Source organism: Hyla sarda, chromosome 1, assembly GCF_029499605.1.
Source record: "Hyla sarda isolate aHylSar1 chromosome 1, aHylSar1.hap1, whole genome shotgun sequence".
In the NCBI taxonomy this organism is placed as follows: Eukaryota; Metazoa; Chordata; class Amphibia; order Anura; family Hylidae; genus Hyla; species Hyla sarda.
The window spans coordinates 500813872-500833457 of NC_079189.1; the positions used below are offsets into that span (position 1 = coordinate 500813872).

The following is a 19586-nucleotide window of genomic DNA, read 5'->3' on the forward strand; positions in this document are numbered from 1 at the left end:
ACCAGAAATCCCCAACCTTTTGGGCCATATTTGGATATGAATAATGGTTTGAAGCCACAATTAAATTAATAAAAGTAGGGGAGATAAATAAAGAGAGGAGAAACAAGAAATCACAAAAATGTGAGCAGTTTCTGATAAATCTAGTTCTGACACTAGTATAATATCATCCAAATTGACATGATTGGTGGTTAACCCCTTCATGACCCAGCCCATTTTCACCTTCATGACCTGGGCATTTTTTGAAAATCTGACCACTGTCACTTTAAACATTAATAACTCTGGGATGCTTTTACTTATCATTCTGATTCCGAGATTGTTTTTTCGTGACATATTCTACTTTATGTTATCGGTAAAATTTCACTGATATTTGTATCCTTTCTCTGTAAAAAAATCTAAAAATTTCATGAAAATTTTGAAAATTTTGCATTTTTCTAACTTTGAAACTCTCTGCTTGAAAGGAAAATGGATATTCCAAATAAATTACATATTGATTCACATATACAATATGTCTACTTTGTGTTTGCATTAAAAAATTGACAAGTTTTTACTTTTGGAAGACACCAGAGGGCTTCAAAGTTCCGCAGCAATTTTCCAATTTTTCACAAAATTTTGAAACTCGCTTTTTTTCAGGGACCAGTTCAGGTTTGAAGTGGATTTGAAGGGTCTTCATATTAGAAATACCCCATAAATTACCCCATTATAAAAACTGCACCCCCGAAAGTATTCAAAATGACATTCAGTAAGCGTTTTAACCCTTTATGGGTTTCACAGGAATAGCAGCAAAGTGAAGGAGAAAATTCTAAATCTTCATTTTTTACACTCGCATTTTCTTGTAGACCCAATTTTTGAATTTTTACAAGGGGTAAAAGGAGAGAAATCACCCTAAAATTTGTAACCCAATTTCTCTCGAGTAAGGAAACACCTCATATGTGTATGTAAAGTGTTCGGCGGGCGCAGTAGAGGGCTCAGAAGGGAAGGAGCGACAATGGGATTTTGGAGAGTGAGTTTTTCTGAAAGGGTTTTTGGGGGGCATGTCCCATTTAGGAAGCCCCTATGGTGCCAGAACAGTGGACCCCCCCACATGTGACCCCATTTTGGAAACTATACCCCTCATGGAATTTAATAAGGGGTGCAGTGAGCATTTACACCCCACTGGCGTTTGACAGATATTTGAAACAGTGGACTGTGCAAATCAAAAATTTAATTTTTCATTTTCACGGACCACTGTTCCAAAAATCTGTCATACACCAGTGGGGTGTAAATGCTCACTGCACCCCTTATTACATTCCGTGAGGGGTGTAGTTTCCAAAATGGGGTCACATGTGGATATTTATTGTTTTGCGTTTGTCAGAACTGCTGTAACAATCAGCCACCCCTGTGCAAATCGCCTCAAATGTACATGGTGCACTCTCCCTTCTGGGCCTTGTTGTGCGCCCCCAGAGCACTTTGCGCCCACATATGGGGTATCTCCGTAGTCGGGAGAAATTGCATTACAAATTTAGAGGGTCTTTTTTCCCTTTTACCTCTTGTGAAAATGAAAAGTATAGGGCAACACCAGCATGTCAGTGTAAAAAATTTATTTTTTTACACTAACATGCTGGTGTAGACCCCAACTTCACCTTTTCATAAGGGGTTAAAGAAGAAAAAGCCCCCCAAAATTTGTAAGGCAATTTCTCCCGAGTACGGCGATACCCCATATGTGTCCCAAAACTGTTGCTCTGAAATACGACAGGGCTCCAAAGTGAGAGAGCGCCATGCGCATTTGAGGCCTGAATTAGGGATTTGCATAGGGGTGGACATAGGGGTATTCTACGCCAGTGATTCCCAAACAGGGTGCCTCCAGCTGTTGCAAAACTCCCAGCATGCCTGGACAGTCAATGGCTGTCCGGCAATACTGGGAGTTATTATTTTGCAACAGCTGGAGGCTCCGTTTTGGAAACAGTAGCGTACCAGACGTTTTTCATTTTTTGGGGGGAGGGAAGGGGAGAGGGGGCTGTGTAGGGATAATGTGTATATGTAGTGTTTTTTACTTTTTATTTTAGGTTAGTGTCAGTGTAGTGTAGTGTTTTTAGGGTACAGTCGCATGGGCAGAGGTTCACAGCAAGTTTGCCGCTGGAAGTTTGAGCTGCAGCGCAAAATTTGCGCCATCTCAAACTTGCAGCACTCACTGTAAACCTCCGCCCATGTGAGTGTACCCTGTACATTCACATTGGGGGGAGGGGGCAAACATCCAGCTGTTGCAAACTCCGAGCATGCCCTTGAGCTGTCCGTGCATGCTGGGAGTAGTAGTTTTGCAACAGCTGGAGGAACACTGGTTTGGAAACACTAAGTTAAGTAATAAACTTTCAAGTGTTTTGCAACCAAACTTAGTGTTTCCAAACCAGTGTGCCTCCAGCTGTTGCAAAACTACAACTCCCAGCATGCATGGTCTGTCAGTGCATGCTGGGAGTTATAGTTTTGCAACAATTGCAACAGCTGGAGGCACTGAGGTAGGAAACGGACAATGTTTCCCAACTAGTGTGCCTCCAGTTGTTGCAAAACTACAACTCCCAGCATGCCCAGACTGCCAAGGCATGCTGGAAGTTGTAGTTCGGCAATATCTGAAGGATCAGATGTTGCCGAACTACAACTTCCAGCATGCTTGGGCAGTCTGGGCATGCTGGGAGTTGTAGTTTTGCAACATCTGGAGGTCCACAGTTTGGAGACCACTGTATAATGGTCTCCAATCTGTGGTCTTCCAGATGTTAGAGAACTACAACTCCCAGCATGCCTGGACAGACTGAGCATGCTGAGATTTGTAGTTTTGCAACATCTGGAAGAGCACAGATTGGAGACCATTATACAGTGGTCTCCAAACTGTGGACCTCCAGATGTTGCAAAACTACAACTCCCAGCATGCCCAGAAAGCCAAAGGCTGTCTGGGCATGCTGGGAGTTGCAGTTTTGAAACTCTCAGAGGCAGCAGTGAGATCGCTTTACGGCGATCTCACTGCTGCCAATGAAGATGCCGCCCTGCTGCCGGAAACTCACCTCCGGGACGCAGCGCAGCCGGGACCGCATGGAGGACGCCGGGACCGCCGGGACCGCTCGGGACACCGCTCGGACGGGTAAGTGACGCCGGGGGACGGGTCAGGGACACTTAGCAGAGCGGTGTGTGTCCCGATCCCCGTGATCGGGACTCACACACCGCGCTGCTAAGTATTTTCATAGCGAAACGCTGCTATCAGCTAGTCAGATTTGACCAGCTGATAGCAGCGATCGCTGGGGGGGGTGGGGGACGAAACCCCCTGTGGTCGCACGGTAAGATGGCTGGCTATCAGTGATAGCCACCATCTTTCCGGGCGCTGCGGGGTGCCGCGAGTAGCGGCAGTAATGTCCATGACGTACCTGTATGTCATGGGTCGGGAACACCTTGCCACCCATGACGTACAGGTATGTCATAGGTCGGGAAGGGGTTAAATGGGCACTGTCAGATACAAAAACTTTTAATATGTTGTAAAGCATACAAAACCAATAGGTTTTGCAATTGCTTTCATTAGAAAATGTTCAGTATTTCATACTGGAAAAGCCATTCAAATAACTGCCCCCCATGCCTGCTTGGACACATACTAGTCCTGCTGTGTCCAAGCTGGGCTCAGGGCGCAGGGCTCACACCTGGAGGAAAATCCTCCCACTGTCCGCTTGTGTCCCACTACTGTCAGTGAGGACAAGCTGGGAGTTGTAGTTTTGCTAATGTTAGGGGAGATGTGATCAGAAAGCATACTGAGGGAGGGGGGCGGAGACCTGCACAGTGAGGCCACATCCCCTCCATTTGAGAGGAATTCAGGCTAGTGAGCTAGAGTAAAACTGTAATAAAAAATAAAAAATAAAAGGTGCTAGACACATAAAAATTACTGTATATACTCGAGTATAGGCCGAGTTTTTCAGCACGATTTTTCGTGCTGAAAACACCCCCCTCGGCTTATACTCGAGTGAACTCCCCCACCCGCAGTGGTCTTCAACCTGCGGACCTCCAGAGGTTTCAAAACTACAACTCCCAGCAAGCCCGGGCAGCCATCGGCTGTCCGGGCTTGCTGGGAGTTGTAGTTTTGAAACCTCCGGAGGTCCGCAGGTTGAAGACCACTGCGGCCTTCAACATCATCCAGCCCCCTCTCACCCCCTTTAGTTCTGAGTACTCACCTCCGCTCGGCGCTGGTCCGGTCCTGCAGGACTGTCCGGTGAGGAGGTGGTCCGGTGGGATACTGGTTCCGGGCTGCTATCTTCACCGGGGAGGCCTCTTCTAAGCGCTTCGGGCCCGGCCTCAGAATAGTCACGTTGCCGTGACAACGACGCAGAGGTGCGTTCATTGCCAACGTAATTCTGCGTCATTGTCAAGGCAACGGCTCTATTCCGGGCCGGAAGCGCGGAGAAGAGGCGCCCCCGGTGAAGATAGCAGCCCGGACCACCTCCCCACCGGACCACCTCCTCTCCGGACAGCCCTGCAGGACCGGACCAGCGCCGAGCGGAGGTGAGTACTCAGAACTAAAGGGGGTGAGAGGGGGGCTGGATGATGTTGAAGGCCGCAGTGGTCTTCAACCTGCGGACCTCCGGAGGTTTCAAAACTACAACTCCCAGCAAGCCCGGACAGCCGATGGCTGCCCGGGCTTGCTGGGAGTTGTAGTTTTGAAACCTCTGGAGGTCCGCAGGTTGAAGACCACTGAGGGCGAATGATGAGAAGAGGATGATGAAGGGGGGGGGGTGGGGATGATGAAGGGGGGGGGTGTGGGATGATAAGGGGATGATGAAGGGGGGATGTGTGGGATGATAAGGGGATGATGAAGGGGGGATGTGCGGGATGATAAGGGGATGATGAAGGGGGGATGTGTGGGATGATGACAAGGGGATGATGAAGGGGGGATGTGCGGGATGATAAGGGGATGATGAAGGGGGGATGTGCGGGATGATAAGGGGATGATGAAGGGGGGATGTGTGGGATGATGACAAGGGGATGATGAAGGGGGATGTGTGGGATGATAAGGGGATGATGAAGGGGGGATGTGTGGGATGATAAGGGGATGATGAAGGGGGATGTGTGGGATGATGACAAGGGGATGATGATGAGGATGTTAATGACGGGTCTGGATGATGACAGGGGGGGGATGAGGTATTTCCCACCCTAGGCTTATACTCGAGTCAATAACTTTTCCTGGGATTTTGGGTTGAAATTAGGGGTCTCGGCTTATACTCGGGTCGGCTTATACTCGAGTATATACGGTAGATGTACATGGTCAGGATTAGGTACTGAGTGATATATTTAAAAAAAATATTTTTTGTTGGATCTGATGGGTACGCTTTAAGATAAGCCTGCAACAACATCAATTGCCAGGACAGAGTCATAAACAAGGACTTCCATGCTAAGCAACCTGTGACTCCCGAGCCAATATATATACCGAGGACATATTGTAATTTAATGCAGAGATTTACCCTAATATTACAGAGCAAAATCTATTATTACACAAATATTTCTCAGAAAAGCTAAAGCAGCAAAAATACTTTGGGTCAAAGAAAACAAGGTTATTGGCACAACAGTCAGAAGGCTCTGCATACTTCAAACATGTCACACCCTGAACCCTCTCTCTGTGAAAGCCAAAACTATCCACAGCTCTCTGAAAGTCGTCCAAGTAATAAACAACAAATATTGTCTTCAGCATAGATCAATAGAATATTAAAAGCGTATTTAACCGCTTTGTGCACTTTCACCTGACTGTTCATTGAAGCCTGTAGGACTGAGTGGCTAAATGTCTCTATAAATCATTAGCTTCACAAGTATTTATCGGCAAGCAGACTAACTTTCAACATTGCTTTTTTATATTAAGGAATTTACAATAATCCATTAGGGAAGGCTCATATTACAGCATATCATGCTCCTTAATGATGAAAGCATTCCAAAAAGAGCTGCGAAAATCTCATTCCTGATGTACGCAAGCCTTGAAGTTTACAAATATATATTTTCCTACATGAGAACAAGCTTTAGCATTACAATCTCATATAGACCAATTTCTGTTCTTATTTTCTGTGCCTGCATAACACAGTACATAAGCAAAAGTGCCGCAACCAGTCACATCTCTCATTCTAGAAGACAACAATACAACCCTGTAAACCAGTGTTTCCCCACCAGGGTGCCTCCAGGTGTTGCAAAACTACAACTCCCAGCATGCCTGGAAAGCCAAAGGCTGTCCAGGCATGCTGGGAGTTGTAGTTTTGCAACATCTGGAGGCACCCTGGTTGGGAAACACTGCCTTAAACAATAGAGCTCTTAAAAGGGGGTTATCCAGGAAAAAAACTTTTTTTTATTTATCAACTGGCTGCAGAAAGTTAAACAGATTTGTAAATTACTTCTATTAAAAAAATCTTAATCCTTTCAGTACTTATGAGCTTCTGAAGTTAAGGTTGTTATTTTCTGTCTAAGTGCTCTCTGATGACACGTGTCTCGGGAACCGCCCAGTTTAGAAGGGGTTTGCTATGGGGATTTGCTTCTAAACTGGGCGGTTCCCGAGACACGTGTCATCAGAGAGCTCTCAGACAGAAAGGCACAACCTTAACTTCAGAAGCTCATAAGTACTGAAAGGATTAAGATTTTTTAATAGAAGTAATTTACAAATCTTTTGGAAGGGACAGGGTTTCAGTCCTCAGCACACTCCTATATAAAAATGGTATTGGACGGATGTTTGTTATCTCAGAGAAAAGGAAAAGCGTATAGTTGTATATTAAACAACAATTCTTTGTTATACAATGTTTAAAAGTAAATAGGATAGGTATTTTCATGCACTTACCGCAGGGCCCTGCGGAAGTGCTTTGTGAAAGTTCTTACAATATTATTAGATACCGTGTATACATATATATTCCCAAGTATTGCCAATAAAAAAATATAAAATACCTACATAAAATAATAGAATATAAAAATTGCAAGGAATAACATGGATAGTGATTGTTAATTATTCCAGTATTGCTAGAATGACTTCTGGAAACAATAAATCCTGAAAAAAATATCCTGATAAATGAATAGTATCTTTGTGGTTGTCCGTAGCAACCACCTATGAAGTCAATCTTATTACCAAACAAAATTCATTAATCCTGTAAATTAAATTCTTATAAAAGAAAAAGTCCTGCTAGAAAATTATTCTCTGTGGGTGAGAATATTCAGTTAACCTCGCACGCCCGACACTGTGAGCTGCACAGATCGTATTTTTTCTTCATTTACAAATCTGTTTAACTTTCTGGAGCCGGTTGATATATAAAAAAAAGTTTTTGCCTGGATAACCCCTTTAAGTTTTGTCAAGAATTACAGGCTAAAGAAATTATGAGACTAGAAAGAAAAAAAAAAAAAAGAAAAACCTCCACCCTTATCTAGGGGCTGCTTCTTGTATTTCAGCTTGGCTCCTTTTACCAGAATAGAGCTGAGCCATTATGCCAGGCAACCAATAGGCAAGAGAAATTCTGTTCCTAGCGGGAGGAATATAAAAACTCCAACAACCCATATAAACATTGCTTCCTTGCTTGGAACAGGAAAAAATCTTGGGATTGCCTGATTTAAAAAAATTGTGGAAAAGATTCTTTCTGAAAGTCAGCAAGTGCAGTGTACCGGGAAAGTGGCATTAAAATAACTAGGATGTATATTTTTCCTCCTATGAATTCAAACAGCAATGAGAAGCAAAAAGAAAATCTTTACTTACCCCAGCTTTGTCTCCAAAAGAATTCTAAGGTCTTTTTCATTGAAAAATGTTTCTTTACTGAATAGTGTATACGCTGGATAACCATGTTCGACAGTCCCGAGCGTTTTAGGAGGTATGCTATGGTTGGAGAATGTCCAAAAGGATCAACAGCCCATCCAGATTTTGGTTTTACACCTGTATAAATAATTCAAAGTTTATAGCAGACATGTGGCACAAAGTTGTTCTCCACTTTTTCCCCCACACATACGGTGTCTTATTATTAAGTTGCTAAAAGTTAAAGCCATAAAGAGGTAAAATTATTTACCATTTACCCGAATAAACAAACTCACTTGCATGCAGCAGCTGTCAAAAAACAAAACAAAAAAAAAAAATGTTGCCATTTCCTTGAAATTCTACCTTTTCGTCATGGACCCTATACTATTCTAGGTAAAAAAAAAAAAATGGTTGCCGATACAGGTGAAACTCGAAAAATTTGAATTTTGTGCAAAGTTCATTTATTTCAGTAATACAATTTAAAAGGTGAAACTAATATATGACAGAGAGAGAGACATTACATGCAAAGCAAGATGATTCAAGCTGTGATTTTGTCATAATGGTGATGGTTATGGTTTACAGCTCATGAAAGCCCCAAAGCGCCCCCCCCCCCCCATCTACTATGATTTAGGGAGCCATGTCATCTGCTGATGTTGGTCCACTGACGTTTTTCAGTTTTTGCATTTTCATTTTTTTACTCCTTAACTTTTAAAGATCATAACCCTTTCAATTTTCCACCTAAAAATCCATATGAAGGCTTATTTTTTGCACCAATGCTACTTTGTAATGACATCAGTTATTTTATCCCAAAATCTACAAGGAAACAAAAAATAAATAAAATAATCATTGTACGACAAAATTGAAATATATATATCTCCAAATGGCATAGGTCACAGCAAAAAGTATGCAGACTCCCAATTTCAAAAAGGCTGTGGTCTTTATTTAGGTCATCAGCAGTGCAACGTTTCGGCTATAGTGTAGCCTTTGTCAAGCATGCATGACAAAGGCTACACTATAGCCGAAACGTTGCACTGCTGATGACCTAAATAAAGACCACAGCCTTTTTGAAATTGGGAGTCTGCATACTTTTTGCTGTGACTTATGCCATTTGGATGTTTTGTATCTGGACTGGTTACCCGGATGGTCACGGGCATAAGATTAGTGCTGTCTTCCCTCTTTGACGTATATATATATATATATATATTTTGTAACGTTTGGGGGACTTCCGTTCCTACGCAGTGCATTGTTCGGTAAAAATGATGCCATCTCTATTCTGTAGGTCCATATGATTAAAATGATACGCTACTTATATAGGTTTGATTTTGTTGTACTTCTGGAAAAAATCATAGCTTCATGCACGAAAATTTATACATTTAAAAATGTCCTTTTCTGACCCCTATAACTTTTTTATTTTTCTGCATATGGGGGATGTATGAGGGTAATTTTTTGCACTGTTATCTGGTTTTTATCGGTACCATTTTTGTTTTGATCGGACCTTTTGATCGCTTTTTATTTTTTTTATGGTATAAAAAACTTGGGAATTTTTCTTATGTGTACGCCATTGACCGTGCTTTTTCATTAGCAATATATTTTCATAGTTCGGACATTTACGCACGCGGCGATACCACATATGTTTATTTTTATATAGAAAAGGGGGGGTGACTCAGACTTTTATTACGGAAGGGGTTAAAGGGGTACTCCCCTGGAATTTTATTTTTTTTAAATTTACAGGTACCAGAAAGTTTAACAGATTTGTAAATTACTTCTATTTAAAAATCTTAATCCTTGCAATACTTTCCTTTCTTTCTGACCACAGTGTTCTCTGCTGACACCTCTGTCCATTTTAGGAACTGTCCACAATACAAGCAAATCCCCATAGCAAACCTATCCTGCTCCGGACAGTTCCTAAAATGGACAGAGGTGTCAGCAGAGAGCACTGTGGTCAGACAGAAAGGAAATTCAAAAATAAATGAACAGCTGGATAAGTACAGGAGGGATTAAGATTTTTTAATAGAAGTAAATTACAAATGTGTCAAACTTTCTGGCACCAGTTGAAAAAAAAATGTTTTCCAGGGGGGTACCCCTTTAACCCCTTAGGGACCAAGCCCATTTCCCCCCTTGTGGCGTCTGTCGTCACTTCCGGCTGCGCTGGAGCAGGGGATTTGAATCTGGAGACCGGCTTTGTACCTATAGGAAGTCCCTCTCCCAGATTGAAGCTGCTCTACCGGATTCCAGCATTGTATAATACAAGGCTGCATCATGAGCTCACCTGCAAAAGTTCCAGATCCTCCAATGATCCCAGGATCCATGAGTACTGAGGGCCTATGGGTTCGCCCTAGCCTATCTTCATTGCATGGTGTTTTATCCTTCTCTTACTTGTATTTGCAGGGAGACAAGGATTTTGTAGGTTCTTCGGTTAAACAGAAAAAAATCTAAACCTTAGAAATGTGTTATTTGCTAAAAGGAGTTTCCCGAATCTGCTTCTAAACCTCTGTGTAAATCATGTATTGCATCAGTAGTAAAAGATGACTCTCCAACTCTTATGCAAGAAATTAAATCCATGATTCATTCAGAGATGCACTCTGCATTAGCCTCTTTTGCACCTGTTACCCCTGTGGAATCCACTACTTCGGTTAATGTCTCAGCGGTAAAAAAGACAAACTGTGTCTCTTTCAGATTCTGAAGTGGAAAATCCTCATGAAGAGGAAGATTCCTCTCTTTGAAAAAATTCTTGTTTTAATTCTGATGATATAGAATCCTTAATTAAGTCTGTCCGTACTACCTTGAATTTAGAGGAAGTTCAGGAGACTAAGTCTATCCAGGATGAGCTTTTTTGAGGCCTAGGAGACAGGAAACCCTGTACTTTCCTTGTTCATACAAATTTGGATAAAATTATTAAAGATGAATGGGCTAAGCCAGAAAAGAATGCTTTTATTCATAGGGGTCTAAAAAGGAGATATCCCTTGGGTGACGCAGACTCTACTACCTGGGACACGATACCATTAGTAGATATCCCGGTTGCTAAGGAAGCAAAGCGTACCTCTCTGCTGCTACACAACTTAAAGATCCAATGGATAGAAAGGCAGAGTTTGCTTAAAAAGACCTGGGAGGCGGCTTCCTCGCTGTCAAGGCCTAGTATAGCCTCTACCTGTGTAGCCAGGACTTTAGGAGTTTGGTTAGACCAGCTGGAATACCACCTCCAGTCTGATACCCCTAAGGACCAGATTTTGGAATCCTTACCGCTGCTTAAGATGGCATCTAATTTTTTTTATCAGATGCCTCTGCAGAATCAGTAAAACTGGCTTCTCGTACTGCTGTTTTGTCCAATACCACTAGGCGTGTACTGTGGTTAAAATCTTGGTCGGGAGACATGACTTCAAAAAGTAAATTCTGCTCCCTTCCTTCCTTTCCAAGGGAAAATTTTTGTTTGGTCCAGAGTTGGATTCTATTCTGGAAAAAGCAGCAGACAATAAAAAAGGATTGCCCTTAGATAAGGTCCATCCTAAAAAGTCTCCTTTTCGTCTTTTTTCAGACCAATCTTTCAGAGGGGGCAAAGAGAAACAGGACGTTGGTCTTACAGGAAGGGAGGTAGGGGTAGAAGTATCTTTACTAACCCCGGTCAATCCTCTTCCAACCCTAAGCAATGACGCCAGGCCAGACTATCGATCTTCGCGATGCATATTACCACATTCCCATTAATTAAAATTCCCAACAATATTTAGAGATTACCATCCGGTGGGGGTCCAGGGTCCGCCACTTTCACCTTGTCTGTCTCCCATTCTGCCGGTCATCTGCGCCTCAATTTTTTTCAAGGTCTTAGCAGAGGTGGTTGCCCTTCTCAGGAAGGAGTCTATTCTAATTATCCCTTATCTAGACGACATACTGATAGTGACTGACTCTGTTCCTCAATTGGAACTTCATTTACAGAGAACAATACTTGTTCTCCAGAAGTTGGGTTGGATCCTAAATCTAGATAGATCAGATCTTATTCCCAGTCATAGGAAAAATTTCCTAGGTACCTTTTTGGATTCAAGGATCCAGACCTCTTTTCTTCTGGATTCCAAAAGGATATTACTGCAGGCATTAGTCTCCAGATTTCTAAGCCTCCATTCTTGAACAATCAGGACAGCAATGTCCACTCTGGGTCATATGATATCATGCATCCAATCAGTAGCTCGGGCTCAGTTTCACTCCAGGCCTCTACAAAAGTGGATCCTAACCATTTGGGACCAGTCTCAGAAATCTATAGACAGAAGAGTGATAATTCCCACTCCAGTAAAAACCCATCTAAGATGGTGGAGGTTCAAGGAAAATTTGGAGAAGGGCGTAAGTTGGTTTCAGACAAACCAGTTACTCATAACAACGGATGCCAGTGCAGGGGGATGGGGTGCTCACTCAGAGACTCGAGTAGTCCAAGGAAAGTGAGATCCACAGACAGCAAGAAAATCTTCCAACATCAGAGAGCTACTGGCAATATGGATGACACTCCAAGAGTTGGAGATCTGCAAAAATCGCCATAGTCTCATTTTCTCGGACAACATGACTGCAGTAGCCTTTATAAGGCGTCAGGGAGGTCCAAGGTACACAGCTCTCCAGTCAATCTTGCATCAAATATTTTCTTGGGCAGACAACAAGGTGCTTCTATCTCAGCAGTCCATCTCAGAGGGGTCTGGAACTTGGAGGCGGACTTCCTGAGCAGACACATATTAGACCCAGGGGAATGGTCTCTAGCTCCGTGGGCATTCAGGATGATTACAGAGAGATGGGGGGTTCCTCAAATAGATCTGTTTGCAATCAGGAGAAATCACAAGGTGGATCTATTCTATTCCCTAAATCCAAGGGACTCTCCGCTAGCAGTAGATGCATTAGCTCAGGATTGGACATTCAGTATGGGATACGCATTTCCTCCCCTGCCGCTAATATATCTCGGGTCCTTCAGAAGCTAATGAACTATTATTGCATTCTAATCCTAGTAGCTCCATACTGGCCAAAGAGGAGCTGGCTCTCTCTATTAAAGACTCTAGCTGTAGAGGATCCCATCTGCCTTCCTCCTCAAAAGGATCTACTGTCCCAGGGACAATCCTTTCATCGTCAGATCAAAAACCTCAGCTTGACAGCATTGAAATTGAAAAGTCCATTCTGCTGAAGGAAGGTTTCTCTGAAAAGGTAGTAAATATCCTTCTATCTAGCCGTAAAGATACTACCTCTAGAATCTATGCTAAAACCTGGAAGAAATTTATCTTTGGTGTGGGGATTCTTTTTCGATCAACACTTCGGTGGTTCCTAAAATTCTAGACTTCCTTCAGCAGGGATTTGATTTAGGTCTTTCCCCTAGTACCCTCAAAGTACAGGTTTCTGCTCTCAGTGCTCTCCATCATGTAAAATTGGCTGATAACATGTGGATTTCATGATTTATTAAAGCGTCCAGCAGTCTCAGACCTAAGACTTTAAATATCTGTCCTCAGTGGAATTTAAATACAGTTCTAGCGGCTATTCCTTTGGATCCCTTTGAGCCTCTGGATTCTATTTCAGAAAAAATTTTGACACTCAAAACTATATTTTTAATCACCATCACTACAGCTAGGAGAGTAGGTGAAATTCAGGCTCTTTCTATCCGAAAGCCTTATCAGAATTTTTGGATGACAAAATCATTTTTAAACTTGATCCTAACTTCCTAAAGTTGTCTCTACCTTTCATAGATCACAGGATATTGCGGTTCCATTCTTCTGTTCAGATCCAAAAAATTTAAATCATATAGTCTTTTGGATGTTCGAAGAGCTATCCTCATCTACATTGAAAGAACTAGTCAGTGGAGGAAGGATGACAATCTGTTTATTCAGTTTACTGGCCCTAATAGAGGCAAGAAAGCCTCTAGGAGTTCTATAGCCAGATGGATTAAGACCGCAATTTCAGAGGCTTATGTGGCCAGAGGTAAAGCCCCTCCTATACAATTGAAGGCCCATTCTACTAGAGCAATTTCCTCATCATGGGCAGAGAGAGCAGGAGCTTCTGTAGAACAGATTTGCAAAGCTGCCACTTCATACTTTTTCCAGACATTATAGAGTTCACATCTTGTCTTCTGAGGATATGGCCTTTGGACGTGAAGTTCTCAGTGCTGTAGTCCCTCCCTAATAAATTCTTTGGTATTTCTCATGGGTGCTGTCGTGGAGACGTGGGGGGGGGGGGGGGGGATGGTGAATTATACTCACCGATAATTCCTTTTCTGGAAGTCTCCACGACGGCACCCATACATCCCACCCTTTGGTTTTTTTATTATAGTGTTTTTTGGTGCACTTTTTTCCTTTCCTTCGGTGTTCTTTATAAATACACTGGTGTGGACAGGAAGGGGTGGGGTATTTAACCTCCCAATCAGGAGGAGGAGATAGTCTCATGGGTGCGGTCGTGGAGACTTCCAGAAAAGGAATTATCGGTGAGTATAATTCACGATTTTCACCTTAAGGACCCGAGCTTTTTTTTGCACATCTGACCACTGTCACTTTATGTATTAATAACTCTGGGATGCTTTTACTTATGAATTTGACTCAGATTGTCTTTTCATGACCTATTCTACTTTAACATAGTGGTAAATTTTCGTCGATACTTGCATCATTTCTTGGTGAAAAATTCAAAAATGTCATGAAAAATGTGAAAATTTTGCATTATTCTAACTTTGAAACTCTCTGCTTGTAAGGAAAATAGGCATACCAAATAAATTATATTCACATATACAATGTGTCTACTTTATGTTTCCATCATAAAGTTGACATGTTTTTACTTTTGGAACATATATCAGAACTTCAAAGTTCAGCAGCAATTTTCCAATTTTTCACAACATTTCCAAAATTGGAATTTTTCATGGACCAGTTTAGTTTTGAAGTTGATTTGAAGGGCCTTCATATTAGAAACACCCCATAAATGACCCCATTATAAAAACTGCACCCCTCCAAGTATACAAATTGACATTCAGTAAGTGTGTAAACCCTTTAGGTGTTTCACAGGTATTGCAGCAAGGTGAAAGAGAAAATTCTAAATATGCATTTTTTACACTAACAAGTTCTTGTAAACCCAGTTTTTGAATTGAGAAATCCCCCCAAAATTTGTAACCCAACCCAAGAGAACACGTGCATACTATTTCGGAAACTACACCCCTCAAGGAATGTAACAAGGGGTACAGTGAGCCTTAACACCCCACAGGTTTTTGACAACTTTTCGTTCAAGTTGGATGTGTAAATAAAGTTGTTTTTTTTTCCACAAAAAATGCTGATTTTCGCCAACATTTTACATTTTTACAAGGGGTAATAGGAGAAAATGCCCCCCCAGAATTTGTAACCCCATCTCTTCTGAGTATGGAAATACCCCATGTGTGGACGTCACATGCACTGTGGGCGCAAATTTAGCTGAAATAGTTTTTGGGGGACCTGTTGCATTTATGAAGCACCTATGGTGCCAGAACAGCAAGAAAACCACATGGCATACTATTTTGGAAATTAAACCCCTCAAGGATCGTAACAAGGGGTACAGTGAGCCTTAACACCCCACAGATGTTTGACAACTTTTTGTTAAAGTCGGATGTGTAAATAAAATAAAAAAACAAATTCACTAAAATAATTACCCCCCCCCCCCAAACTTACCATTTTTACAAGAGGTAATAGGAGAAAATGCCAACCAAAATTTGTAACACCATTTATTCTGAGTATGGAAATACCCCATATGTGGATGTAAAGTGCTCTTCGGGCGAATTACAATGCTCAGAAGAGGAGGAGCGCCATTGGGCTTTTTGAGAGAGAATTTGTTTGGAATGGAGGTCGGGGGTCTTGTGTGTTTACAAAGCCCCCATGGTGCCAGAACAGTGGACCCCCCCACGTGACCCTATTTCGCAAACTACACCCATCACGGAATGTAATAAGGGGTGCAGTGAGCATTTATACCCCACTGGCCTTTGACAGATCTTTGGCACAATGGGCTGTGCAAATGAAAAATGTAACTTTTCATTTTTACGGACGACTGTTCAAAAAATCTGTCAGACACCTGTGGGGTGTAAATGCTCACTGCACCGCTTATTAAATTCCTTGAGGGGTGTAGTTTCCAAAATGGGGTCTTATGTGGGGGGGGGGGGGAGGGGGGGGCACCATGGGGGCTTTGTAAACATACATGGCCTTCAATTCCAGACCAATTCTCTCTCCAATAGACCAATGGCACTCCTTCTCCTCTGAGTCCTGTGGTTTGCCCGCAGAGTACTTTACATCCACATGAGGTATTTCCTTAATCAGAAGAAAAGGCGTTACACATTTTTTTCCTATTACCCCTTGTGAAAATGAAAAATTTGGGATAACACCTGCATTTAGTGAAAAAATACAACATTTTCAAGTCCAACTTTAACAAAAATTTGTCAAACACCTGTGGGGTGTTAAGGCTCACTATGCCCCTTTTTACGTTACAAGAGGGGTGTAGTTTCCAAAATTGAGTCAAATGTGTTTTTTTTTTTTTGTTTATGTCAAAACCACTGTAACGATCAGCCACCCCTGTGCAAATCACCTCAAATGCACATGATGATCTCACTCCTGAGCCTTGTTGTGCGCCCGCAGAGCATTTTATGTCCACATATGAGGAATTTCCGTACTTAGGAGAAATTGCGTTACAAATTTTAGGGTCTTTTTCCCCTTTTACCTATTGTGAAAATTAAAAGTATGGGGAAACAACAGCATGTTAGTGTAAAAAAAAATTATTTTTTTTACACTAACATGCTGGAGTAGACCCCAACTTTACCTTTTCACAAGGGGTAAAAGGAGAAAAAGCCCACCAAAGTTTGTTAGGCAATTTCTCCTGAGTACAGAAATACCCCATATGTGGCCCTAAACTGTTGCCTGGGGGGCAAACCTTCAGCTGTTGCAAAACTACCACCACCAGTATGCCCTTTGGCTGTCCGCGCATGCTGGGGGTTGCAGTTATGCAACAGCAGGAAGCACACTGGTTGCAAAACAGAGTTTGTTACTTAACTCTGTTTCGCAACCAGTGTGCCTCCAGCTGTTGCAAAACTACAACTCCCAGCATGTATGGTCTATCAGTGCATGCTGGGAGTTGTAGTTTGACACAGCTGGAGACACACTGGTTGCGAAACACTGAGATAGGTAACAAACTTCGCAACCAGTGTGCCTTCAGCTGTTGCAAAAACTACAGCTCTCAGCATGAAGTCACAACTGATGGGCATGCTGGGACTTGTAGTTATGCAACAGCTGGAGGCACACAGGTTGCAAAACACAGAGTTTGTTACTTAACTCAGTGTTTCCCAACCAGTGTGCCTCCAGTTGTTGTAAAATTACAACTCCCAGCATGCCCAGACAGCCGAAAGACATGTTGGGAGTTGTAGTTTTGCAACATCTGGAGGGCCACAGTTTGGACACCACTGTGCAGTGGTGACCAAACTTTAGCCTTCCAGATGTTGTAAAACGTCAACTCCCAGCATGCCTGGTCTGGGCATGCTGGAAGTTGTAGTTTTGCAACATCTGGAAGGGCTACAGTTTGGACACCACTGCACAGCCTTTGGCTGTCTGGGAGTTGTAGTTTGGCAACTCCTGTAACGCAGCAGTGAAGATCACTTACCGCTGATCTTTACTGCTGCGTCTGCCGTTCCCGCCGCCGCTGTTCTCGCTGTGATCGCCGGTCTCGGCACCTGCCGCAATCTTCCCCCCTGCTCTGCCCCGACATCCAGGGGCGGGCAGAGCGGGGATTTCAACTTTAACCCCTGCCCCCTCCTGCCATTGGTCAATTTGTCCTAAGGACCAATGGCAGGGGATAGGAGCGGGGTGGCAACTGCCACCTCGTTCCTATCCCTCAGGATGATCGGGGCTGTCTCTGACAGCTCCGATCATCCCTATTTTCTGGGCTATCGGGTCACCAGAGACCCGATCAGCCCGGAACCCCGCAAGTTCTTGTCATTAGTCAGTCACTAACTGACTGACTATTGACAACGATCAGCAGCAGGGGACCATTCTGATTGGTCCCCAGCTACATAGTGTCATTGGTCAGCTGTTCAGAACAGCTGCGATGATGTTTCTATCACCATGCCAACGGACATGGTGATAGAAAATTTATTGGACATTTATGAACGTCCATTTGCCTTAAGTGAAAGGAAAAATGGACGTTCATAAACGTCCATTTGCTGGAAGGGGTTAAATCCCATTTATTAATCCTTTTTTATTTATTTATTAATACTTTTTTTTTTTTTTTTACAATGTTTTAGCCCCTATAGGGGACTATAACATTGCACACACTGATTTCCTACACGGATCACTGCCAAGCAATAGCATGGCATTGATCATAGTTATCGCCGCTCAACTGCTCCTGCCTGGATCTCAGGCATGGAGCAGTCATTCTGCGATTGGACAGTGAGGAGGCAGGTAGAGATCCTCCTCACGTCCTGCAAGCTGTTCGGGATGCCGCAATTTCACTGCGGCGCTCTCGAACAGCACCACTGAGCTTCCGGGAAGGTTTCACTTCAGAAGCGGCGATCAACTTTGATCGCCGCGTCTGAAGGGTTAATACTGGATACCACCGCGATCGGCCGTCCCGGCCATTGATGTTTACCACGTGACCCTGCGTTATCTCGCGGGAGACGGCGCAGGATGTAAATATACGTCCTGTGCCATTAAGGAGTTAAGTCCAGGGTCAACGGAAGATTTTGGAGCACTTCATGCTCCCTTTCCTTTTAAGTTGCATTAATGAAATACAATGGACTTTTGCAGGTAAGGACTTACAGGGTTATACGTATTCTCAGGATAGGTCACCAAATATTGATGGCCAATCTGATTGACACGTGTCAATACTCAGTACCTCACCAATCAGCTGAGCCGCCACAGCCAGATGCATACTGTAAATGAGGCCAGAAGCAGAGGGCTACATACACAGTTTACAAGCAGATTACCTCCCATTGACCTAAACAGGAGATGAGCTGTAGTAACTTGGCATGACCACTTCACAATGAACGGTGTCATCTGCTTCTGGCTCTGTTCACAATATGGATCTGGTGGCAGCAGCTCTGCTGAACAGCTGATTGGTGGGGCAATTGCTCTCATCAGCTTGCTGATATACACACTGATGGCCTATTTTCAAGATAGATCATCAATATCCTAAATGAAGGACCACTCTAAAGCCATGGCCACCATATTGTATTTATTATTGTGCAAAGAAATTTTTTCCTATAGGTCTTTATTAAATGAAAACTGATAGCAGGTTTACCCACACTAAACCTAATACACAGGGTTATATCGCGAGTGAACTGGATTAAAATGATGTATAACTTAACCCGATAGGTGTCGCCATTCTAGAGATACAGCCAATATTAGGCTGCATTGGAAGTAATTAACCTCCTTTGCACAATGGAGGTGGGAGCCAGCATACCTGTCTCCATTCCCTCTGCTCAGGTATTCCCGCCCACCTCGAACTCACATGGGTGAAGGGGGTCTCAAGAATATTCAAAAGGTGGGATAGCATATGGGAGCAGGGGGGGCAGAGGCAGGGATGCCGGTCATGTCTGCTCCCATCTCCATTGCACAAAGGAGGTTAGTAACCATAACATCAGGTTCACCCCCTCTATAACCCTATGATTTAGGTTTAATACTGGTAAACTAGCTGTCCATTTTCCATTAAACTGTTTTCTCAGTCCCCTAGTTTAATTGAAAGTCAAATCCATAAAAGTTAAATTTCAAATAGTTTTTTAAATCCTCTTAGAAAGTAGTTCAGGTGAAAAGAGATAAGCTGCCTGACCGCTGTCTCCAGCTCCTCTCTCTTCTCTCCTGAATTACTTTCTAAGAGGATTTAAAAAATAAAAAAACAATAAAAAATT

The 19586-nt window shown here is 42.9% G+C and overlaps 1 protein-coding gene across 2 annotated transcripts in view; it reads right to left on the minus strand.

Annotated features, from left to right (window-relative positions):
* MAN2A1 (mannosidase alpha class 2A member 1) overlaps positions 1-19586 on the minus strand; it is a 163620-nt gene that overhangs the window by 60321 nt on the left and 83713 nt on the right. For both annotated transcript variants that reach the window (XM_056537485.1, XM_056537484.1), the window contains exon 6: positions 7712-7885. In XM_056537485.1, coding sequence (XP_056393460.1) covers positions 7712-7885 — 174 coding nt within the window. The remainder of the gene's footprint in view (positions 1-7711; positions 7886-19586) is intronic.